The 25674-nt window shown below is 38.0% G+C and overlaps 1 protein-coding gene across 1 annotated transcript in view; it reads right to left on the bottom strand.

Annotated features, from left to right (window-relative positions):
• Positions 1-2759: 2759 nt before the first annotated feature.
• NXPH1 (neurexophilin 1) overlaps positions 2760-25674 on the bottom strand; it is a 383709-nt gene continuing 360794 nt past the window's right edge. Inside the window, exon 6 of the mRNA XM_069587574.1 lies at positions 2760-4721. Coding sequence (XP_069443675.1) covers positions 3960-4721 — 762 coding nt within the window. The 3' untranslated portion in view covers positions 2760-3959. The remainder of the gene's footprint in view (positions 4722-25674) is intronic.

The raw sequence follows: 25674 nt of genomic DNA, 5'->3' as shown, positions 1-25674 counted from the left end.
TCTAGACTTTGTTAACACAAACATTGAAACTAAAACTGTCATGGGATGTCTGCTGTTTGCCATTCTAGTAAAAATAAAAGCAACTGCAAATTTTTTACCTAAAAATATTTGATGGTATAGGATATAAAAATTAATGCTACATCATAATTTTAAACTGAGAAGGATTATTTCCTTTGCTCCCCAGACCTGAAATCCTTCTTTGAAATGCATGGGACAAACCTGACCTAGCAATCAGCTGTTTAGGATTCAATTCTGACTGTTAAAATCCTCAATTCTTGTCGCCTAGAAACTAAGTAAATGGTAAACATTTCTATGCAAATTAATGTTTTCAAATTTTTAATTCTTGAATGCATCTACTGATTTTCATTTGAATAAAAGTGTAAAGATAAAATAGACCAATTGAATAAATATCAATAAATGTCTGAAACTAGTACATCAACCTAATCTCTCAGAAGTTAATAAACAGACATTGGATTTTGCTTCAGGCTAAAACTTGGCATTCAGAGTCGATGGTGGAGATGTAAATTGTTTTTCCAAACAACTGTTCATATTGGTTAAGCTGCTTCTTACATGTAAAGCAGTGGGGAAAAGGGAAAAGACAAACACTTTCTCAGGCTTCTTATGATTGTTTTAATCTATTCTGTGCAAAAATATGGCTTACAGGTTATTGCTGCAATGTAGGAACCTGAAGATTCCTGTCCACAGTTTTAAGTTTAACAAGTATTTCTATTACTTTCAGAGTAATGACTTCCAGAATTTAGTACTGTACTATTAACAGTTATGCCTTTTCTACTCATGCAGAGAAATTCTCACAAGAGTCAGTGAACCCAAAATGCCCAATTGAAACCATACCATGACAATTCATTGTTTTCATCATAACTGTATAAACTGGTAACTTGTATCATTTTCCCTTCATGAGGCAATATCACTGCAATAATCATTTATTTATAATAATTTCAATTATACTAAAATGCTTCTGAAAATAACAATAGGTGACGACAAACCCATGTTTGCATCAGATGTTATCTACTTCCACCTTGACGTGTTTTTTTTTCCTATACCTTTGCAAAGGTAGGAAAAAGCAATTTCTTTAGTATAGCTTAAAATTTACTTTTTCCAAATAACAAATGATTTTTTAGCATAATTAAAACTTAAATAACAATTTTGTTGAGCAACAAGTTGGCCTAGTATAAGTTTGAACCTTTGAACCTTCATATTCATCACAGTCCATCATCCAGTTCCTTATCTAAAACAGAAACAGTATATTAGATACATACGAGTAAATTATCTTTTGAATCCTACTTCTATGTCATCATGACTTAGGTATACCACAGATGGAGGTGTTAGTGATATGTGAGTACAGGTCCCGAAAAGAATCCTAAAAGTTTGGACTTTTAAAAATTGAAACCTTCATTAGGAGTTTTCTCTTTTTTTCTTCTAAAGAAAAACTACAGAAAAAATAATTCAATGCTTTATTTGTTGCACTCTATATATTCATAAAAACAAAAGCAATATTTCAAAGGGACTTTGAAAGTAGGGCAGATGGGTGAAGGCTGAAGCATATTTTCTTCTCATCTTGAATGTTAGATCACAGGGCAGATTAGACCACATAATGAAAGTCACAGGCCACTAATCAAATGATAAAAAAAATAAAAGATTTTTGCTTTCTGACTTACTCTCCTTTTTGTTAAGAGAGAGTTAACTCTTAAATGATCCTTTTGATAAATAAACCCCTGAATAGTAAGATTTATCTGTGGAAGATATGTTATGCACCTGGGACTCAAGAAGCTCTTCTTGCCCATCACATCAGGGAAGTCTGTTCTAACATTAGCTTCTAAATCCCATGGCAAATTAATTGATACATTGATATAAATGGTTGTCTAGCTATATTGGAGGGATTTGGGTGATGGACATTGAACAGAATGATTTGCCTTTAATTGGCAATTGAAGGCTCTCTTTAGTCAAACCAGTTACGGAGTTCTTGCTTTAGAACTCTATAGTATGGGGTTTCCTGTAGTACTTGTATCATTTTCTATATGAAACATACTTATTCCTCTGTAGCATGAAGGGAAGATGAGAATGAATGAATGTTCTTAATTTGACTTCTTTGGTTAACCTTTGAGACTTTTCATATCCCAATCCCCAGTTCGTGACCTTAAATATGGGATATTACCTTAACGTATTTCTTCTTCTGTTTATTATGCTGGGATTGTATACCATAATTATTTTTTTAAATAAAATTTAATGTCCAAAAATAATCCTTTATACATAAATTGATCCCTTTTGCTATATGTAAATTGAGCATCAAAGCCCTCCACTACTATTGTCATTTCCTCAGTTGAGTCAATATGGTAGAATCAGGGGAAATCAGCCACAATCTTCAGACCTCTTGGCTTTCTTTTAAGAAAAAAAAAAATACCTTCTAAACATCCTACTAAATAAAGATGCTTTACAGGAAAATTAAAACACAACTAGCTATAATTAATTCAGGAGACCTCAATTATCTCTTTATGCTCATTGATTTTTTTGGTATTCTTGAACAACTAACATGACAACAACCAAAAATGTGTGTAATACTGAATGCCACAACTGTTTCCCAGGCTTGAGACTGAGACTCCTAAGTTGTTTTGACTAGGTAACTAATAACAATTTAGATAGTCCTATACAAATTTAGAGACATGAGATGCAAAACCATGAGTGTCTTTCAGCACATTCTTCTTGTCAGAACCATTTAAATCACCATCTTACACAAGTACATATTGAAACTCAACTTTAAGCATTTTATTTTTATGTACATTTCATTTTGTCCATAAATAAAATATCTAAATACAGACAGACTGTAATGTTGTATATGTATAGGCTTCAACAATACTTGAGCTGAATAAATGCTTTGTACATTAAGTTTGTCTTTTTAATGGAGTTCACAGCTACATCGATAGAATGGATTCCTCATATCCTTTTTTTTTTCTTTTTAAACCAATAACAAGCAGAGAGACAAGTACAAGTTAATATTAATAAGCAGCTCAAATTACACTTGGTTAAACTATGTACAATACAAACCATTCATACAAATGAAGACTAGGATATTGAATTTGTTACAATATGTTTAGTAAAGATAAGACAGACACTTATAACTTACATGGTGTCTGTCAGGCATTTCCCTTCTTATATAATGATCAGAACTTGTTTTAAGCAGCCTTAGCTGGTCTCGACTTTGCAAAAGTCCAATGACTGGTGATGAAAGCTGTAGTCCAGTGTCTGCCCACATGTAAATTCCAAATGTTTGCTCATCTTTACTGAGAACAGGCTCCCTCCATAGAAAAAAGAGCTATCTTGGATCACCTTGAATGTGCCTACTGAATGCTGGAAAAAATTACTACACTTGTTGTGTTCATAAAATAAAGAATACTGAGTTTTAAAAACACATTTTTTTTCCATTTTAACAAGCATTATACTCCTACAGTAGTATTTACCAGTACAGCTACTCCAAGCAGTAGAAATGCATGAGTGGGGACTATTGATTAGCATGTACTCAAGACATTAAGAGAGATTTCCATAACAGCAAGTGCTAAAAACCATTCACTGTCTAGTTAATCCTTTTGCTTGATGATCGTTTATCCTGAACCATTACGAGGCAGACAATGAAAGCCCTCTCAACAGGAATCATGACAGACGCCGGCTGAAATGTGTATGCGAGTGTGTTGGTGTACGTCTATGTGTGAGAGCGTGTCTTCAGGTGTGGCTTTAGAATCTGATTTTGCGACTATACCAAGAGATGAAGCTGACTGGGCAGAAATCACATCAGGTTGTTTTCCACGAGCGTTTATTTGCAGTCAGTTGACAAGAGCAGCAGAGTGTAGACACATTCCAGGCAACAGATGGGACCTTCTTCTTGAGGCGACAGCCCTGTCATGTGACCTGGAATTCCTCAGGCCTCAGTCTCACCCCCGCGTTCGTCCTCATCCGGAGGGGAAGTAAGGTGTGTCACTGTGGTAGTTGTAGTCGGGGCACACTTTCTGTACTAGTTTATAATCTGTACTATAAAAGGAAATGTAAATACAGATCACCTTAAAGGGCTTGGAGCAGAGCCAGGACACGTGACTTTGCGTCTGCTCCTGGTAACAGGTTTTTGAAGGGTCATAGTTGCAGAGTGTGTTCTTGGTCGCCTTGTCAACCTTTTCGTACTCAATGCGGCAGTTAAAGGACTTGGAATCTTTGGCATCAATCACGGTTTGTTGTGCCAAGTCGAATTCCACTATTTTCGTAGGGGGTACCAAGCTGACAGATACATTCCCTTGACCAGTGGAATTGTGCCTGAAATAAACGCTAAACGTCCCATTGCCATGATCAACAATTTTCCCAGTTATCAATAGGTTTAGCTTCACTGTTTTGATGTTGGAATGAAAATCACCCCATCCAAACATTTTCTTAAACTTGCCCGTCTTAACAATGGGCCTTCGCTTGGCCCTGGGCCGGGGCTCTTGAAGGTCTGTGGAGTTCCTCAACCAGTCCCAGAGGTCTTGCTCAGAATAAGGTTCTGGGGTGTCATATCGCAGGTCTAAATCTGTATCATTCTCTTTGCCACGAAAAGTCTGTGACAGGAGTCGGCTGATAGACAAGTCTTTGCTGCTTTCTGTCCATATGTGCTTTAGTGTGGATTTGCTGCCTCCTGATTTTAGAAGATCTGACTTCCCACCGTTTGTTAAATTGGCACATGTGACCTGAAAATGGAACAGAAAAATGGTGTTTACAACCCTGTATCTGAGAACACGTAACACAGATTCATGCCCGCTTTCAGTGGCTGGGGATTCAAGTACCTTCAGCACGTGGCCAATGCTTACTAAGCTGTGATTGAATATCACTGCTATTTTTATACAACGATGGGAGAGAGGAGGTGGAGAAAAACCATTAAACATGACAGAAAGACTATATAAAAACATTGACTTTGAAAAGAGCCACATAACATGAATACAGCAAAGCACCTTAGTGTGATTTATGTTTGAATTACTTCTCAATGCCAAAATCCAACCACTTTTAAAATAAAATTTTACAAAGGATTATGTTGCTTTTTTACTTTGAAATCACCATAAGCTTTAAAATGGTAGGATTCTCAGAAATATATCAACTGACACTCTACAGACTTTTGGTAGTCCATGCCACAGTCACATAAGAAAAGTTAGTTTTGCAGGGAGAATCTAGAATATTTTTTTCTGGTCAAAACAAAATAACTTGTTTATGATCACCTATTATTGGCAAGAAACATACTGTATAAGATTATTTTTCCATTAACAGATTTAAATGTGATCTAGTAAAACAAATGCTAATTGATAAGAGTAGTACAGACCTTTTGATTTTAGAGTTTATTTTGGCCTGTGTGTTTGTTTTGTTTCGATGGAATCTAATTGATTGGTCAAACATCCAAATCTGTATTTGCCTAATTCTGTTGTCTTTGTTCTTACTGTAGCCTCTATATTCTTGTATAAAAGAAAGAAATACATATCCCAGTCTCTCAAATTACACAGATAATCTCCCATCCTTTGGATGGTGAAAAGAATAAATGTATTTGATAATGGCTTGGCACTTGTATCTCAGCAACAACATAGTCCATCAAGGAGAGAGAATATAATGAGATGAATCCATGGTGCACTGGCTCATGAGGCAGTAATGAAACTGTCCTAAAGAAGAAGTGAAAAGGACTTAGAGTGCATTTACCAGCAGAATATAGGGAGTAAAAGAGAAAGAAGGGAAAAAAAAAAGGAAGGGGCAGGTTTCAAGGGGAAAAAAAAAATGAATCTATTTAACAGGATGCTAAGATTCTGACAGCAGAACAACCTCTGATTTTCAGGCAGAATAGAAATTTACATCTAAATTATACTCTCCACAGCTGTAGTAATTATGAGTGCAATCTCTGGAGTCAGACACTCTGAATCCCAATGCAGGCTATGATCCTTCACAGCTGTATGATCTGGGCCAGTTGCTTGACTTGTGTACATTTCTGTATTTCTCTTCCACAGAGTAGAAAAATGATATCCTTTTTCCTCACATGGCTGTTTGAAGAATTAACCTGGACGGACAGTCCATTAAAAGCATGGAAGGACAGTACCTGGACACGATGAGTGTTCAGCATCAGTGTTTCTAACTATTATCATCCTCAAACAATTTACCTCTGAATTCCAAGGGTAATATTTTATGTAAATGAATAACAGACAATAGGATCTGAGAGCAAGGATATCTTTATAAGAAAATCTCCCTTTTATTAATACGTACCCAAAAACCTAAAGGAAACCATTTAAACACATATATATGTATACATATATATATAATGCCCAGGTATAGTGGTAAAGAACCTGCCTGCCAGTGCAGGAGCTGTAAGAGGCAGATTTGATCCCTGGGTTGGGAAGATCCCCTGGAGGAGGGCATGGCAACCCACTCCATTATTCTTGCCTGGAGAAGCCCGTGGGCTGAGGAACCTGGATGGGCGGGGGGCAGGCTACAGTCCATAGGGTCACAAAGAGTTGGATATGACTGAAGCAACTAAGAAAGTGAAGTATTAGTCTCTCAGTAGTTTTCGACTCTTTGCCACCCCATGGACCATAGCGCACCCACCGGGCTCTTCTGTCCACGGTATTTCCCAGGCAAGAATACTAGAGTAGGTTGCCATTTCCTTCTCCAGGGGATTTTCCTGACCCAACAATGGAACCCAGGTTGCCTGTACTGCAGGCAGATTCTTTAACATCTGAGCCACCAGGGAACCCCAAAGTGGCTTAGCACACACATATATACTTTCCAAAGTATTTAGGCTGCTACCACAACCTAAAAACAGACAAATTGAGTAGTTAGCAAAATTCAGATGAATAAAACATGAGCAGAACTTCAGGAATTAAACTGTTCAAGGACCAAATGCAATGAATTTATTAGCCCTCAATGGTGCGATGTGAAAGGCTTCTAATGGTGCAGTCAAGAGGCCTCTGCAACGTCTGAGTTTGGGTACAGAATCAAAGTAGGCTATAATCACCAGCGCTGCCTTGATATTATTCTCCTTTCCTCTCCCTTTCATTTAGGCTAGGAGAGAAGCAAGGCAATGTCTAGGAGAGTTTCAGTCGTGAAAAATCAGGAAGGGTCCATAATTCATCTTGCTTTATTAATTCAATAACTAAGTGATTCTGGTAATATTGAGTAAAATAACAGGAATATAAAGGCAAATGAGATGTGGTTCTTTCTTACAAGATGTTTACAATCTAATAGTGAGATCAGTTAAGCAAGGAGTATAGTGATGTGACCAACACAATGTACAATATTCTTAGGGTCAAAGTTAAAAGGTAGAGAATATACAACAGAAGAGATTATACTCAGATCTGGGAGATTAAAAAAAAAAAGGTTTAAGACTTCAACAGATAATGAACAGGCTAAAGAAGTTCTTCTAAGTATAAGGAACATACTACGCAAAAGTAAAAAGTTGAAAAAGAACATGTCAGATGTAAGAATGGAAAAGAGTTCCTTATCTCTGAACTTCAGGAAGAATTGACAGGAAGGATAAACAGAAGTTGCAAGATGTTGGCAGAACACAAAGAAGGTCAGTTCAGTTCAGTTGAGTCGCTCAGTTGTGTCCAACTCTTTGTGACCCCATGAACTGCAGCACGTCAGTCCTCCCTGTCCATCACCAACTCCTGGAGTTTACCCAAACTCATGTCCACTGAGTTGGTGATGCCATCCAACCATCTCATCCTCTGTCATCCCCTTCTCCTCCTGCCCTCAATCTTGCCCAGCATCAGGGTCTTTACCAATGAGTCAGTTCTTCACATCAGGTAACCAAAGTATTGGAGTTTCAGCTTCAGCATCAGTCCTTCCAATGAACACCCAGGACTGATCTCCTTTAGGATGGACTGGCTGGATCTCCTTGCAGTCCAAGGAACTCTCAAGAGTCTTCTCCAACACCACAGTTCAAAAGCATCAATTCTTTGGTGCTCAGCTTTCTTCACAGTCCAACACTCACATCCATACATGACCACTGGAAAAACCATAGCCTTGACCAGATGGACCTTTGTTTACAAAGTAATGTCTCTGCTTTTTAATATGCTGTCTAGGTTGGTCATAACTTTCCTTCCAAAGAGTAAGCGTCTTAATTTCATGGCTGCAATCACCATCTGCAGTGATTTTTGAGCCCAAACAAATGAAGTCGGACACTATTTCCACTGTTTCCCCATCTTTTTGCAATGAAGTGATGGGACCAGATGCCATGATCTTAGTTTTCCAAATGTTGAGCTTTAAGCCAACTTTTTCACTCTCCTCTTTCACTTTCATCAAGAGGCTCTTTAATTCTTCTTCACTTTCTGCCATAAGGGTGGTGTCATCTGCATATCTGAGGTTATTGATATTTCTCTTGGCAATCTTGATTCCAGCTTGTGCTTCAGCCAGCCCAGCGTTTCTCATGATATATTCTGCATATAAGTTAAATAAGCAGGGTGACAATATACAGCCTTGATGTACTCCTTTTCCTATTTGAAACCAGTCTGTTGTTCCATGTCCAGTTCTAACTGTTGCTTCCTGACCTGCATACAGATTTCTCAAGAGGCAGGTCAGGTGGTCTGGTATTCCCGTCTCTTTCAGAATTTTCCACAATTTATTGTGATCCACACAGTCAAAGGCTTTTGCATAATCAATAAATCAGAAATAGATGTTTTTCTGGAACTCTCTTGCTTTTTTGATGATCCATCGGATGTTGGTAATTTGATCTCTGGTTCCTCTGCCTTTTCTAAAACCAGCTTGAACATCAGGAACATCACTGTTCATGTATTGTTGAAGCCTGGCTTGGAGAATTTTGAGCATTACTTTACTAGCGTGTGAGATGAGTGCAATTGTGCAGTAGTTTGCGCATTCTTTGGCATTGCCTTTCTTTGGAATCAGAATGAAAACTGACCTTTTCCAGCCCTCTGGCTACTGCTCTTTTCCAAATTTGCTGGCATATTGAGTGCAGCACTTTCACAGCATCATCTTTCAGGATTTGAAACAGCTCTACTGGAATTCCATCACCTCCACTAGCTTTGTTCATAGTGATGCTTCCTAAGGCCCACTTGACTTCACATTCCAGGATGTCTGGCTCTAGGTGAGTGATCACACCATTGTGATTATCTGGGTCGTGAAGATCTTTTTTGTACAATTCTTCCATTATCCTTGCCACCTCTTCTTAATACCTTCTGTTTCTGTTAGGTCCATACCATTTCTGTCCTTTATTGAGTCCATCTTTACATGAAAAGTTTCCTTGGTATCTCTAATTTTCTTGAAGAGATCTCTAGTCTTTCCCATTCTATTGTTTTCCTCTATTTCTTTGCATTGATAGCTGAGGAAGGCTTTCTTATCTCTCTTTCTTATCTCTTATTGCTGTTCTTTGGAACTCTGGATTCAAGTGGGTTTATCTTTCCTTTTCTCCTTTGCTTTTTGCTTCAAAGAAGGTAGGCTAGGGTCAAATTGTGAAGTTTCTAGGGTCAATTTATGAAGATATTTAAAATTAATCTTATAGATAATGAGGAGTCCTTAAATTTTGTCTTATTTTGTTTTTAATTAGGTCATCCTGGCTCTAAAAGAATCACTGACTGGACATTGAAAGGTAGTTTGGTAGGGAGAAAGCTTGAGGGAATAATTAGTTAAATAACAAATTGTAATACTCCTTTTGAGAAAGTAAATGAGCCTGAACCAAGGCAATGGCAGAGGAAAAGAGAAAGAAAAAAATGGATATAAAAGATATTTCAGGGGCAGGATTAACTTAATTTGATGATATATATTGGCTAAGCAGGAATGTGAAAAAGTTGAGAATTAATGAATTTTCTTGCATCTGTAAGAAATACAAAAGTAACAAGTTAAAAATGTATATAAACACTTGAAGTCTCCAGACTTTTAAATTAACTACTAATTCACTTCTTGAAGCAAGTGTTAGTGATGGTAAAGAAATGATGTAAGATGAAAAAGAAGTACAGCTATCTTAATACATCTGCTCCCAGATGCAATCAAGAATTCTTGGCTTTCTCACTCTATTATATTGCTTTACATATGAAGAATTTTCATTTTTGAAACACATAAGTGTACACATAAAATTGAAATAGATTTTGAGCCTTACTGAATAAACAATATATTAAAAAAATATTAGACTCAGAACACCTTCTATCATTGATTTTACAAACATAAGAGAAGAGTTCCTTTTGAAAAGTCACCTAAAGATCCTTTCACATCAGTATATCAGAATGTTGACAGAGGTGGTGAAGACTATGGCATAAAATGAGCCCAAAAGAAAAATCTGACAATTGCTAACTAACTCAATTCCAAAAAGGCAATGCACTGTGAACTTTTTTCCACAAAGAGTCATTTTTTCTATAACAGTGAAAGCACTAAAGATACTTCCTAACTGAACATAATTTTCCAAGTCAAAATGACCACATTTAAATCAGTTCTAATGAAGTGGATGAAACTGGAGCCTATTATACAGAGTGAGGTAAGTCAGAAAGAAAAACACAAATACAGTATATTAATGCATATATATGGAATTTAGAAAGATGGTAATGGTGACCCTATATACGAGACAGCAAACGAGACACAGATATAAAGAAGAGACTTTTGGACTCTGTGGAAGAGGGCGAGGGTGGGATGACTTGAGAGAATAGCATTGAAACATGTATATTACCATAAGTGAAACAGATCACCAGTCCAAGTTTGATGCTCGAAACAGGGCACTCAAAGCCGGTGCACTGGGAGAACCCAGAGGGATGGGATGGGGAGGGAGGTGGAAGGGGGGTTCGGGATGGGGGACACATGTACACCCATGGCTGATTCATGTCAATGTATGGTGAAAACCACCACAGTATTGTAAAGTAATTAGCCTCCAATTAAAATAAATTAATTAACTTTTTAAAGTGGCCAATGCCCCAAAAATAAAAATTTTAAGACATGGCCAACACCCACTCCAAAGGAATTGACCCGCTCACTAGTCCGATCATACTATTTCCACAAATTATGTGAGTTGTCTAATTGCTTTAGAAACACTGAGAATCATAAAGACTCTTACCACGATCAGGAATATGCATATTAAAGCACATGTTTCTTGTGACAACATTCAAAAATAGGTGCAAAGACAAGGGTCATTTTCTTCAACCCAACAAAGACCGAGCTTGAATCTAAAATTAAGGGAGCTTGTCTGGGGCAAGACCTGTGTGGGGGGCTAGAAAAAAAGAGACTGCTCTTGCCTGGTGGGGTGTAAGCATATACAGAGTTGAGACACCTTGGTCTAGCTTCTCCTTTATATCTCTCAGGGCTATGCTCTCACATTGCTTTCTCTAACATCTTTTCATTACAGGCTTATAATCCTAATGTCAATATAGATTATCTTTTAAAATATTGTTGAAAGACATCACTTTTGGAAGAGATACTTCACTAACACTTCAACTATGCTCCTGGCCTTACGAGATTTTATATAAACAGGTCCCTCTTTCACACATACATCTCCAACTAGAGGCACCTCCAGGTGGTCTGTGTATCTCTTTTTATAAAAGAGCAATACGGTGCCTTTTCATTTCTACCAGCCCTCACACTTACTGTTGGTCTACTACTGTTCAATATAAATTATCTCAAGATTACTTTGAAAATCATGTATTTATTTCGTCAACTGTATGAATATTTAAGCCAAACAAAAATTCTGGATAACCTGATGCTTAAGCAATATCTCTCATCAGTGAATAACTAATCAACAAAACGACCTTGCTCGGTGATTACAACTTCGTTTTGGCAGTTTATGATTTGCTACATTGAATACATGTCACATACTATCAACTGCTATTGGTTAAGGGCATACTATCTTCAGACACTGCAATTAGCATTTTACATATGGCATTGCACTTCATTTAAACCACAAACACACACACACTCATTCACTGACTCATACACAATGTTGTTATTTTCAACTTACAGGCAGAGATACGGAAGCTTGAGAAGAACTTGTTCAAGATTACTGCCGGTAAGTGAAAGAGCTACTGCTTATTACTCCACTGGGTATTTCCTTTATTTTTAAAATTATTTTAATCATATACAATTATACATGAATATATGTTTATCAAAGCATTTAAACATTAGAGGATTTATGAAGCAAAATTTAAAAGCCTATCTTCATAATCAACCCTTGCTCCCTTATAATCCCAATCCTCTCTCTGTAAAGATAACACCTCAAATTTTTGATGTATATTGTTCCTAAACATTTTCACTATTTGTCATGTATAAATATTTACATCACTAGTGTTGTATTTTATGATTGGCATTTTGTATTTTTTCCAATCAACAATGTCTTTGAGAGGCATAGCTCTTAGTTCATAAAGGTATATCATCTTTATTAAATAGGAAATAGAATTCTAGAATGTAAATGTATCATATTTCTATTTTGGGGTTACCTTTTGTGATGGATCCTTAATCATTACATTCTTTCACAGACTTTTTTTTAGCCTTCCTTCCATTGGTTTTTCTGTTCATTATTGCTTCAGATAACTTCATCCCTCTTCTGATTTTCATTTCTATGGTTGTATAGATTTGTGTGATCCTTTTAAAAAGAGTTCACATGAGATAAGCTATCTGAGTAGTCTATGCCTAAAAATGTCTTTACTGGCCATAGGCTTACATTGGGCAGAATAGGCATTCATCTTTCAATTCCTTTTGTTCTGTGATTTTTTTTTCTCTTTCTCCAAAAAAGCGAGGATATTTTTCCACTTCAGGTATTGTGATATCTCACAAGGTGAGCTACATGAGCTCGTGTTTTCTTCAGACCTTTTCTTAACTAGTTTAGGGAAAAGCATGCAGATATTCACAGCCATGCTAGGCTCTTTTTCATAGTGTTCCCAAAAAGGACTGTAACCCCTTTGGGGAAAGTTTTTTTCTGTATTATTCCATTTTGTAACTTGAGGAAAGGACTACCTCGCATAGGGTAAGCACTCAATAAATTATATACATGGTTTATATTCTTACTTACATTAGTTTCAATAGGGAGGGTTCATTGATTCTTTAGCCACAACCACGATTTTGGTAGAACACGCGGCCCACAGAGGTTTCTCTCTTACAAGTTTAGAGCCTACACTTCACTGACAATTCTCAGAGTGCCTGTATTATATGTGATAAGCCAGAGGAAATGGGTTAGTATTTTAATACATCAAAAATACATCATTTCCTTCTGCTACAAAGCAGTGATCCAGCAGCAGCCACGCTGCATTAACAGTGGAAAAGCAGGAGAAGAACCCCAAGCCTCTTCCCTAGCGTAGTCGTTGCTGGAGGCTGTATTGCACAGAAACTAAGAAAACAGGCTTTGCAGTCAGAGATTGCAGGGCTAAACCCAAAATCTGTTACCAATAACCTGAACCGTCAGATCTTTTTCAACTAGAAAATAGAGATGACAACTCACTCACTGGGTTTTTGTGAAGATAGATGATTTTATATGCAGCAGAAATAAAAATAGGGGAAACAGTATGAGTTCAACACTTGAGAGCTAACACGCTGAGGTAGGTTATGAAACTCCAAAAAAAAGGAAAACAAGGCTTTCAGAATGCACCCTGCTATTATAACTCCGTCTTCTCACTGGAGACATTACATTTGCTCAAGTGGGCCAAACAAACTGTGATGGAAATGAGTATCATTGCAACATCCCTGTGGTCATCTTTAGCAGTAGGTGGTGGGAGGAGATCACACTGATTCTGTATGTTACAATTTAGTGCTGGCAAATGTAAGCAATAATTTATCTTTAGCATAACATTAAGAGAAGATATATTGATCAGCCTGGACATTCCACATCACCCTTAAAAACTAGAAACATGGCACGTTTCTATGAGTTTGAAAAAGTGGCTAAGAATTTTAGGCATGTTATTCCATGATTTTCATGATTCCATGCAGGCTGGTTCACTTTTAACATAGGACACCAACAAGTCCCTTCAAATTATTGTGTCGGAGACTGGGTCTAAGTCATGGGTCATTGAGCACCTTGCAAGTTTGTGTAACTATGAAAATTAGTTTTCCTTTTGATTTTTCCCCCTTTAGGTCCTCTCATAAAAATTATCTTGGAAATGTTTTTGTTTCTTTACTTGCAAGGGGAAAAGCATGCCTTGAGAAGAGCCATGAACTATTGTTTCTGCTGCTGAGAAACAGAATTTTTCATCTGACAAAAATATTGTCTCTTCCCTTCTGCACACTTTATATAGATACACATATAAGTTTTGACATATAGACACATTAACATTGATGAGAAATTAAAAATTATATTCTCTATAACCCTACTTAACCCATTCTCTCAAAACTTAATTGCAGATTACCTTACCCAGCTTTGCATTGCAAAAGTTACTTCTTTGTTTAGTATTTTATAATATGTCCATTTAAAATGTATAAGGAATATCCCATGTGAGGAGCCCTGGGTACCTGGTCATAATAATAAACAAAACATTTAAAATAACATGTTGAAAAGCTATTTCTTGGCTGAAACAAAGCCACTTCAGTGTTATTTTCTCATTATCTATAAAGAGGTTTTAATTTATCAGTAAATCTAGCTGTCTTTAAAGAAAAGACAAATATTGCATATGTAGGAATAATTGTGTTAAATCCAGGGTCTTTCGATCTGAACTGGAGGCTAATGTGAGTGATTGTCCATAATAAGGCATGTAACATGCAGGTTTTAGGATGTTTCTAGCTTCTTAAAGTCAAACAAGGTACAGACCTCTCTAAAATGGACCAAATGAGGGAAGACTGACTCACATTTCAATGCCATTTCCAGTGACCTATACATACATATGTTCCCAAATTCAGCACTGGTATTTGAGAACACACCGAGTAGTAATCATAGTTCACTTTATCCAACTGAAGCTCAAAATCCTGAGGAAATAATCACTTTGATGTTTTGAGACAATATTCTACTCGACACCCTTTGATTATCCAGAGGTTGATCTGAAAATCTTCTAATAGAGGAAGAAGTCAATATATAAAGAAAGCAATAGAGACTAGTTACAGTGGAATATCATCCTGGTACCATTTAGATCCAAATTTACTCCAGAATTATTCTAGGGCCTCTTTTTTATCAGACTCCAGCACATGAACACTGCTCAGAGCTTCCCAAGTACCGAGTGGACAAGGCAGAAAGACAACTGAGAAATACAAAAGGGCATGCAGATATCCTAGAAATAAAATCCCTCCACACTCCTGTAAAAGCCCTGTAAGCTGGAAATCCCCAACTTCCTGAAGTGGAATCCACTGAGAACAAAGAGAATTGACCCCTCACTCTTTTATCACAGGATGATGATGCTGGAGTTTGAGTTAGGTAAAAGCTTTCTACACTGAGTAAATATGTATCTTTAGATCATGCCTTGGGCACAGCAAGATGTGGGAAAGAGTATCCAGCCCACAGCCACAGGCCCCGCAATGGCACTTGGGTGTAGCTCAGGGAGGACCCAACTCACGGACTGAGGGAACTTCAAGCTTTCTCACTATGTCTATGACAAAACAATTCCCTTGAAAGGTCTTAAACCAATCTGTTCTTTTCTAAAGTCCCTCTGGTGAGAAGATTAGCATCTCGTCTTTGATCATTGTTTCTACCAGGTAAGACTCTTAGCACTTGGGAAAAGCAGATCTCTTATTCAATTACAGCCAGTGTGGGAAGCAGATGCATGAAGAGCCTGGGCTATATTTTACTTTGGTCTATTCCCAGCTTCTCAAAGTCCAGCATGTGGAATTTCACCTCCAAGAGCCAAGTGCTGAGGGAAAGGGATGCTTAGGCAAAGAGATCTCACACACAAGGGAAAAGATGGCCTCTGCGTTTAGGTGCTGTGCCTTTAAAGTTGATCAGATGTAAAACTGAATGATATGCTTAGATTCCCAAAGGAAAAGGACTTGGCTCTTTTTGTTACCAAGGGAATTAAGTGGACAGTTTCACTAAATCAAAGAAGGATGCTCACCCAGATTGTGTTACAGGAGGAGACGAGATGGGTCATGGAGAGAACAGAGCAAACAGAGTCCCAAGAGGCTGAGGATGCTGTAAGAGAAGTCACAATAGGAAGGCTGGATGCAAGTGTGTATGCAAGGAGAGCTCTGAGATCCCCTTGACCTGTAATGTACTTTAAAATGACTTGTCACAGCATTAGTGTGAACTGCTGTGAACACTGTGGACAGAGGGAATCACAGGAGAATTGAAAGAAAGACAGACTGTTAGAGTAGAATTTCCTCTCTCCCCTTTCCCCGATTTTGTCACACGAAAACGTCCAGATTCCAAGAGGGAGTTTAATTATCCTTTTCAAAAGAGCTGGGTAATACTCCAGGTGCCACTAGAGGGCGCAGCTAGGACATCTGACAGCTGTCTCTCTTCCTGGTGCTGAAGTTGGGCAGAATTGTGTCACTAAGGGTCGCAGACCTCTTTGAAGAAAGAAGATGAACCAGGAAACTTCATGGTACCTGCTGACTGACACAGATCCTGGGATCTACCTCTTCTGCGAGCTGCAGAGACTAGGAGGGAATAACACCCTCCTAGTCTTTGCTAGAAGTTCTTTGCTCAAAGAACTACTTTCGAAGTCATCACCCAACTAAAGAAGCTGTTGTGAGCCTTTGATTCCCCGTAGAGGGTATGTTCGGTGTTAAGGTATTTATATTTATTTATTGGAAAAGAAGACTCTTGAGAGTCCCTTGGACTGCAAGGAGATCCAATCAGTCCATCCTAAAGGAAATCAGTCTTGAATATTCATTGGAAGGACTGATGTTGAAGCTGAAGCTCGAATACTTTGGCCACTGGATGTGAAGAACTGACGCGTTGGAAAAGACCCTGATGCTAGGAAAGATTGAAGGTGGGAGGAGAAGGGGACAATAGAGGATGAGATGGTTGGATGGCATCACCAACTCAATGGACATGAGTTTGAGTAAACTCCAGGTGTTGGTGATGGACAGGGAGGCCTGGAGTGCTTCAGTCCATGGAGTTGCAAAGAGTTGAACACGACTGAGCAACTGAACTGAACTGATTGGATAAGAGTCTAGGTCAATGCCACATATTTCTACATCTCTAGCTCCATTTTTGGCTTCTCTTCTCTTTGTCCTCAGAGTTCAGATCACATCAGACATTTTCTGTTTATGTGTTCTCTTTCTTCCAACTTCAGGACTCAGATGGTAAAGAATCTGCCTGAGATGCAGGAGATTCAGGTTCAATGCCTGCATTGGGAAGATATCCTGGAGAAGAAAATAGCAGCCTACTCCAGTATTCTTGCCTGGAGAATCCCCATGGACAGAAGAGCCTGGCAGGCTATAGTCCATGGGGTCACAAAGAGTTGCACACAACTGAGCAACCATATAGACATCTCTTCCAACGTTAGGACCCTTGCAAAGGCTGCTTCTCCATCCTGGAATCCTTTCCATCCCCTCCCATTTGCGTAGCTAACTCTTAGTTATCCTTTGTGCTGTGCAAGTTGTTTGTCATGTCCAACTCTTTGCAACACCACAGACTGTAGCCCATCAGGCTCCTCTGTCCATGAGATTCTCTAGGCAAGAATACTGGAGTGAGTTGCCATTTCCTACTCCAGGGGATCTTCCCAACCCAGGAATCAAACCCGAGTGTCTTATGTTCCCTGCATCAGCAGGTGGATTCTTTACCACCAGTGCCACCTGGGAAGCCCTTGACCTCCTCCAGTCCAATCTAAACTCCGTTTCTACAGGAATGGTTGATCCTCTCATAGCACCCTTGTACTATTTGTTCATAAAAGTAATACTATTATCTATATCCATACCTATAGCCATATATCTATCCATATAACCATACCTATATCCATACATCTATCTTCTTTCTCTCAACTGTCATCTCCATGAGGTTGGGATTGGTTATTCAATACCTTAGTCATTGTTACTGCAGTTCATAAAATCCCAGGTTCCCGGTAGGTGCTCTACAATTATCAGCTGCATGAATAAATGCCTGTTTGAATGGAGTGCCTACCTACACAGGATGCTACTCCTTCACAGATGAGCTTACCTCATAAGCAGATAAACAGCTCATTTTCTGACATAGATAAATGTGTTTGTATTGTAAGCCTTCATGGAGGCTTTGTGTAATTCTGTAAACATCTACAGTGATGCAAGGAAAAAGGTGATATTTTTCTAGGAAAATACAAGTGAATGGATGCCACAGGTTATCATAATCAGTCAGGACTGTCACACCAAAAATCTCCAAATAAATGTGAGTTTTATTTAAGTCAAAGTGAAAAGTGAATAAGAGTAAAATGCCTATATGAACATAACTGTGTTTTAGAAGTTTTACAAATATCAGAAAAGCTTAATGAAACAATGAGTGTGGTCTCTTGAATGGCAGGACAGCGAGTGCCATCTTCTGGATTTTTTCTCTTGAATTTCCAGAAATTTGATGTTAAGACAGAAATGAAAGGAAATGCTGATGGGATGCTAAATGCAGAAGTTCCTTCACCAAGAGTCAGCCAAACTTTCTGGGGGCATTTTCTCTGCAGTATTTGAGTGGCCACTTGTATTGACAAACAATAATTGCTTTGAAACAGGCAGTTAGGCATGTGTTAGTCTATTTCTTTAGGGAAATGTCCACTTGCTTGGAAAATGCAGTGGGGTTTTATAAATGTGAAACAATATAACCAGTTTCATGGATGTGTTTGCAAAGGTTCAAATTGAGCCATAAAAATATTCATTAACAGTGCAAAGTAAACTGTTATTAAAAATAGGAAACTTAAAGACATTTTTGGCTTTCGAGTTGCCAGAGTATAAATACAGTATGACTTATGACGCTTTTGCTTTTTGTCTGTGTCACTAAAATCCATGACTGTTGAGAGAATCACAAAATATCTGAAGTTGAAAGGGACCTTGAAAATCATTTCACGACTTTGGTAGCTGAGTCTTACAGAGCAGATGTAACTCACCTAAAGTTCCCAAGGTGGTTAGGGGCAGAGTTAAAACTATAGGTAAGGTTTCCTAGTATTCAGCCCACTCTTCTTGAGTTCCAAAGCTTCCTTTTATTGAGAGCTGATACCTTATGTCTTCTCAGAGTTTACCAAAACTGGAACCAGGGTGTCAACTGCAAAGTATGGAACTGGCTTATCTCTGCTCTTAATTTTGTGGAAGGAGACCTGCCATCATTTGCTAATCCTAAAAAAAAGAGGCAGTAACCCAGTGCATCTCAGCTACAGCTTGGGATCTCCTGGATTGACTAAGTGCATGAACCTAGGCTCAGACCTTCTAACACTTGAGTCTGAACAGTGACTATTCTGAGGAGAGAGGGAATCAAAACGAGGAGACTGTTGTCATAGGTTTTCAGTTAAGCAAATGATAACACAAAGGGAATTATTCTTTAGTCTCTAAAAGAAACAGTGTGTTATATTTGTTTTCCAGGAAAATTTTGTTAGTTCCTATTTTCAGAAGATTTTTTTTTTAAAGGTAAGTTAAAGCAAAAGTTTGTCAGATTTCCTGTTCTATAAATCCATCAAAAAGTGACTATGATTTTTTTAACTTTCAAAAATTAACCTCAGGGAAGTCATTGTACTCACTCCAAATCTGTCTGTGTCTGCTCATTCTAGATAACCAGCGTCAGTACTTTATACTCTCTCATAGATAAAGGTACTACTATTTTGGAGCCACCCTCCTGCTATGGAGCCTTGAAAGTCGGTGATTCTCAATACAGATTACTCAAGTAGAGCCAGGGAAATGTGAACTATAAGTTACACTGAGAATCATAACAGAATTGACAGTGTGGGTATTGCAAGATGTACTGTATTAAAAAGCTTATTCCGAGTGTATCAGTGATTTGCTTCCAGTTAAAATAGCTATTTCATAGTTTGACATCATATTAAAGGAAGGTGTGATATATATATATTTTTCAAAGCAGAGGCTGATTTTAAATAGTCAAGAAATGCCTTTATAAGTGAAATCATCTTTTGCTAAGTAATCTTGGTTCTTTAGATGGGCTGCGAGCATGATCCATCTTAATTGGAATTTGCACAGGAAATAGTATTTGTGTTTATATATTTTTGCAATTTTAAAATTTAGCTATAATTTCCAATTTGCAGAAAGTTGCAAGAAACTTACATAAACTCTTTACCTAAATTCACCAATCAGTTCCATTTGATTACATGTTGTTTTATTGCTCTCTCTTTCATTCATATGTATACATATGCACATGTATGTATTTATGTAAATGCATGTGTTTGTATGCATGCCTGTGCATATACATGTGGGGGGGGGGTCTGTGTGTTGGTGCTATTTGGAGATATCATGCCCATTTATTCTTAAAGAAGTTCCAAATTCCTAAGAGATATTACATTTTACATATGAGCAGCTATCAAAATCGAGGAATTTAACCTTGATACTTTCTAATTTAATCTATTATTGTTATTTAGTCACTAAATTGCATCTGACTCTTTTGTGACCCCACCGGCAGCAGCCTGCCAGGCTCCTCTGTCCATGGGATTTCCCAGGTAAGAATACTGGAGCAGGTTGTTATTTTCTTCTCCAGGATTCTTCCCAACCCAGAGATCAAACTCCCATCTCCTGCATTGGCAGGCAGGTTCTTTACCATGGAGCCAATACTTTAGTAACAGACAATATCAAATTGTCCCAACAACACTTTGACACTTACTAAGTTTTCTGGCGCATTCCAATGCCATGCATTGCATTTAGTTGTTATGACCCTTCAGTAGTCTTTTGTTCTCTTTCTCGTCCTTTATATTTTTGTAAAATGTAAAGATTATAGGCTACTTAATTTGTAAAATGTTCCTTGGTTTGGATTTGTGTGCTGAAAATAACTGTATAATAAAGTTCTAGAGTTTTCAACTGACAAAGATGATAATGGGAAATCGTGTTCCTGAATTTCAGAGTGAAGGAAGCAATGCCTTGAGTAGCAGTGGAGGGAATAATATTATTGTATGATGCTAAATCATAGCCTTGTAAGTCATTTAGACTATTTAATATAATTTTATAGATAATTAATTTGCATTTTATATAATTGTCTTACTATTTTTATAATAAATTCATTTAATTTTGTCATTTTATGGCTCTTTCATTTCACATTTTGTTTAAGTGAAGCTAATGTTTTTTTTTAAAAAAAGCCTGGTGGATTAACTATCAATCTGAGGCTGACATTCTTTGTTTAAATCTGAAGGATTTTTAAAGTAACACTTGCATAGTATTTATTTTCCCATCAAAAATTAGTATGTTATGTGAGTAGACTGAACTCTGACAACCTTCCTGGGATGTAGACACGAATAACCCAATGACAGACTGGAGGAAACTAAGACCCGCTGGCAAGGAAACTTCTGTTGAATCACACATCCAAGAAGCCACATTCAGGTTCCATGTCAAAATTCCCAGACTATTCTGTTGTTACCACCACCATACTCTCTTTTGCTAATTTAAGAGAATGCATGGTGATTCAGCTCCTTGAGTGGGCATGAGCTAACTAACCCTGACCAGGTATAGTAAGATAGCATCCCTGACTCAATGGACATGAATCTGAACGAACTCCAGGAGACAGAGGACAGAGGAGCCTGGTGTGCTGCAACCCATGGGGTCGCAAAGAGTCAGACACAACTTAGTAACTAAACAACAGCAACAAGTAGAGTTATCCTCATACTTCAACCCTACATACAGAACTTCAGGTGTAACTTGAATTATCATTCCCCCAAAGGATAGCATATCAGTGTTCATTACACACCAGGTGCTTAGGTACCCGCACACTCAACTATGAATACAAAAGGTGCTTCGTGGCCAAATAGCAATTAATTTCAAAGCCACAATCTCTTAACTGATATGGATACCTTGCCCCAGCATTATTTTGAGAATTAGAGAAAATATATGTGAATATTTCTTTTCAGTAAATGGTAGATGTTAATAATACTTGCTCTATTTTTTTAAAACTCATCAAGATGGTTATATGGATCCATGTGGTTATTTTGTACAAAACAATTTAATTTTCAAAATTTCAACTCATGTAGGAAAAAATGCACATTTGAGGTATCTTGGCATAGTGGTAAAAGCAGGGACTCTGGAGCCAGGCCACAGGCTCACATCCCAGCTCTTAAGGCAAATGCCCTCGTCTAGGGGAACTGCCTAAATGGTGACATTCCAAGTCACTCTGGCAACAGCGCACTGGTATCCTTTTGAAGTGGTAATACTCCAAACACAATACGATTTTCACACATAATCTTGGTTTTAGAATGTGAAATTATGACTTTACAAAGAAACTTGATTGAAGCTACAGACTTAAACTTTCCTTTTCTTTCTCCTCTTTCCATTCTTTTTTAATGATACAGTATAGGAAAATACCATCCATTGACCCAATCAGAGTGGTACTCTTTAAGCCATGACATTTTTGATGTATTCTTTACAGAGCATCCCATTAGAGTTCCAGAGAAACCCTTACTTTCTATTATGTCAATGACACCTTTGTTGGCTTGGAGCCATCATCAGCTCTCAAGCACTGAACCATGAAGCAATATCTCTGTAACTAGGCCAAATAGGCCATGACCTGACAGGCTATAACGCGATCATTATCACCTATTAAATCTGAAATCTGTGCTTTGCATATTTTAAAACAACTATCCAGTTATGCTGTAGAGGTACAACTGCCAAATGAATAATTAGATTTTTAGGAGACTATAAAGAGTACCAAAATGCTTTCTACTGTGCCAAAAACAAAGTCAATTGATTTTATTTTCTCTCCTCCCCTGTTTTTATCCTCATTCTCTGGCAATCAGACCAAAAATATTTTAATAACCAATAAATAGACTTCTGTTGCACAATTTAACTGTATAAAACCGAGTCTGGGTTTGTTTCGTGGGTGCCAAAGCATTCTGTGCTGTGCCCTGTGGGCTGCTTTCTTGTACAGTTACACAGGACACTGTGGATGGTTGGCGCTTAATATTTGCTTTGTTTGGTTGATGTGACTACAAAGAGGGTTTTATAAAATGTAAAATGACTGAATGAGCCACTTAAATGTCAAAGCTCAGAAGAGATTTGTTTGTAGGGTTTAAAATTTAAGTGTTTTGTTTTTTGTTTTTTCTTTTCTCCTCTATTCACTGGAGATGTCTAAGTAACTCATTTTGTACAGCTTTAATGGTAGAGATGCAAGGGGCTTTAGAAGGATTTGGAATAGGATTGAAATATAACTATATAAAATATCCTATTAACTCTTGCCCCCTGTTTTACATTTTGAAGATTTTTAACTAAACTCTTGAAGTTCAGTACCTATGATGTCATTAAACATTTTTCACTTCAGTGGATTGTGACTCTGGAAAATTTGCAACTACTCTTTTCAGCAGGGGATTAAACTTTCAGGGAATAAATTAAATTGGGTTAAAGTGTCTAACAGTTTTCAGATGAGTGCTTTAGTCAAGTAGCACAGAATCATGTTAACTTTGAAATGAAACTCTAGCTAGGTAAATAACTTTGTCAAGAACCTACCACTCAGGTGCTGCACTGCTCTAAGCCAACTTTATTAATATTGGTTTGCGATCTTCAGAACAGGTGCAGAAAGGAATTTTAAATGCAATTAAACCTGAGCTAGAGGGCCACACAACTACGTTTTAATCAAAAGCTGAGTTCATGCCTGCTTTACATACAATATGTGCAAAGAAAGATCCCCTTTTCACAGTGAATCTGACTACATAAATACTCTTTTGAGAGAAGGCAAATGCACTTCAAGGAGAAATGCAAAGGAATAATGGTGTCACATTATAAGAAATGTTATACGCACTAAAGAAACATTGTGCCAAGAATACATTAATATATTGTTAGGAGTTATGACTTTTCAAATAAACCCTAGTCATCAAGCCAAAATGAATATGTATATATGAATGTGTATATAAGTACACACACATCAATACGGGGTTTTCTTTATATCTATACATATACATACACAGACACATGATCCAGTTTTTTTATAGTTTAACATTTATTAGGGAAACCTAGACTCCATTACTCTAAAAGCCATTTATAATTAGAAACAAATATTGTAAAAACCAAAATGTTTGTCCTTATTCTATTATATTCACAAGTGTTAGCATAAATAGGGCAAGAGATGGGAAATGACTATCCTTGGTGCATGCATGCATTCTCAGTCACTCAGTTGTGTCCACCTCTTTGTGCCCCTAGGGACTGTAGCCCTCCAGCCTCCTCTGCCCATGGGATTCTCCAGGCAAGAATACTGAAGCGGGTTGCCATTCCCTTCTGCAGGGGATCTTCCTGACCCAGGGATCAAACCCACGTCACTTATGTCTCTTCCACTGGCAGGCAGGTTCTTTACCACTAACATCACCCGGGAAGCCCCGATTATACCTGGAGGCATCCTTAATTTAAGAGAAAGTATCTATCATCTCCAAAGTCATATTTTATTCTCCTTTGGGAGCCTATGTATGGAAGATAAGTAGAGGGGGAGAGTTGTAGGAATAGGAACACATGAGTAGGAGTAGAAAAGGCTACTTTTCCTATCGTATTCAACTAATTACTCTGGCATGTTAAATGCGTAATAACTGTAAAACACTAGGATCAGTGTTGGGGCAACTGGCAGTGTCCCAGAGCCTTCCTGCTGTGCTAGTCAACTCTTTAGGTGCTGGACTTTAGGGAGGGAAAGAAATTGTCCTGGGGGGAAGGGCCACAGTGCCCAGCATAGCAGGCAGGGCTATGGGGAGACACTCCAATGGCTCAAGACAGTGCTCATTTACCAGTACTGCTGCCGCTGCTGCTGCTAAATCACTTCAGTCGTGTCTGACTCTGTGTGACCCCACAGACGGCAGCCCACCAGGCTCCCCCGTCCCTGGGATTCTCCAGGCAAGAACACTGGAGTGGGTTGCCATTTCCTTCTCCAATGCATGAAAGTGAAAAGTGAAAGGGAATTCGCTCAGTCGTGTCTGACTCTTCACAACCCCATAGACTGCAGCCCACCAGGCTCCTCCGTCCATGGGATTTTCCAGGCAAGAGTACTGGAGTGGGTTTCCATTGCCTTCTCCGATTTACCAGTACAACAGTATTTAAATAGTTTAATACTAGAGCATACTAGCTGAATATCCATCCTCTTTTCTTCATCAGTTACACTTCACCATTCATCAGCCTACAACACAAATACAAGTTATCCTTGAACACTATGAGGGTTAGAGGCAGATCCTCAGTATAGTCAAAATCCCCATAGATATCAACATATACACACTACTATATATAAAATAGATAACTAATAAGGACCTGTATAGCACACTGTACACACAATATACAGTGCATGCAACTCTACTCAGTACTCTGTAATGGCTTATATGAGAAAAGAATCTAAAAAATAGTGAATATTTGTATATCTTCTGTACAACTGAAACTAATACAACATTGTAAATCAACTATACTCCAATAATTTTTTTTTTAATCCCCATAAAACTTGTAGTAGGCCCTCCGAATTTGCAGTTCCTCGACATCCATGGATTCAACCATAGATGGAATGGTACTGTAGTATTTACTACTGAAAAAATTCTGTGTATATACAGATATGAAAAGTTCAAACCCATGTTGTTCAAGGGTCAACTGTATGCCTCAGTGCAGTGTGTGTATGTTCAGTTGCCTCTGACTCTTTGCGACCCCATGGACTGCAGCCCTCCAGGCTCCTCTGTTCATGGGATTCCCCAGGCAAGAACGTTGGAGTGGGTTGCCATTTCC

This window comes from Ovis canadensis, chromosome 4 (assembly GCF_042477335.2).
Source record: "Ovis canadensis isolate MfBH-ARS-UI-01 breed Bighorn chromosome 4, ARS-UI_OviCan_v2, whole genome shotgun sequence".
Classification (NCBI taxonomy): domain Eukaryota; kingdom Metazoa; phylum Chordata; class Mammalia; order Artiodactyla; family Bovidae; genus Ovis; species Ovis canadensis.
This window is presented reverse-complemented; position numbering and strand designations above follow the sequence as displayed.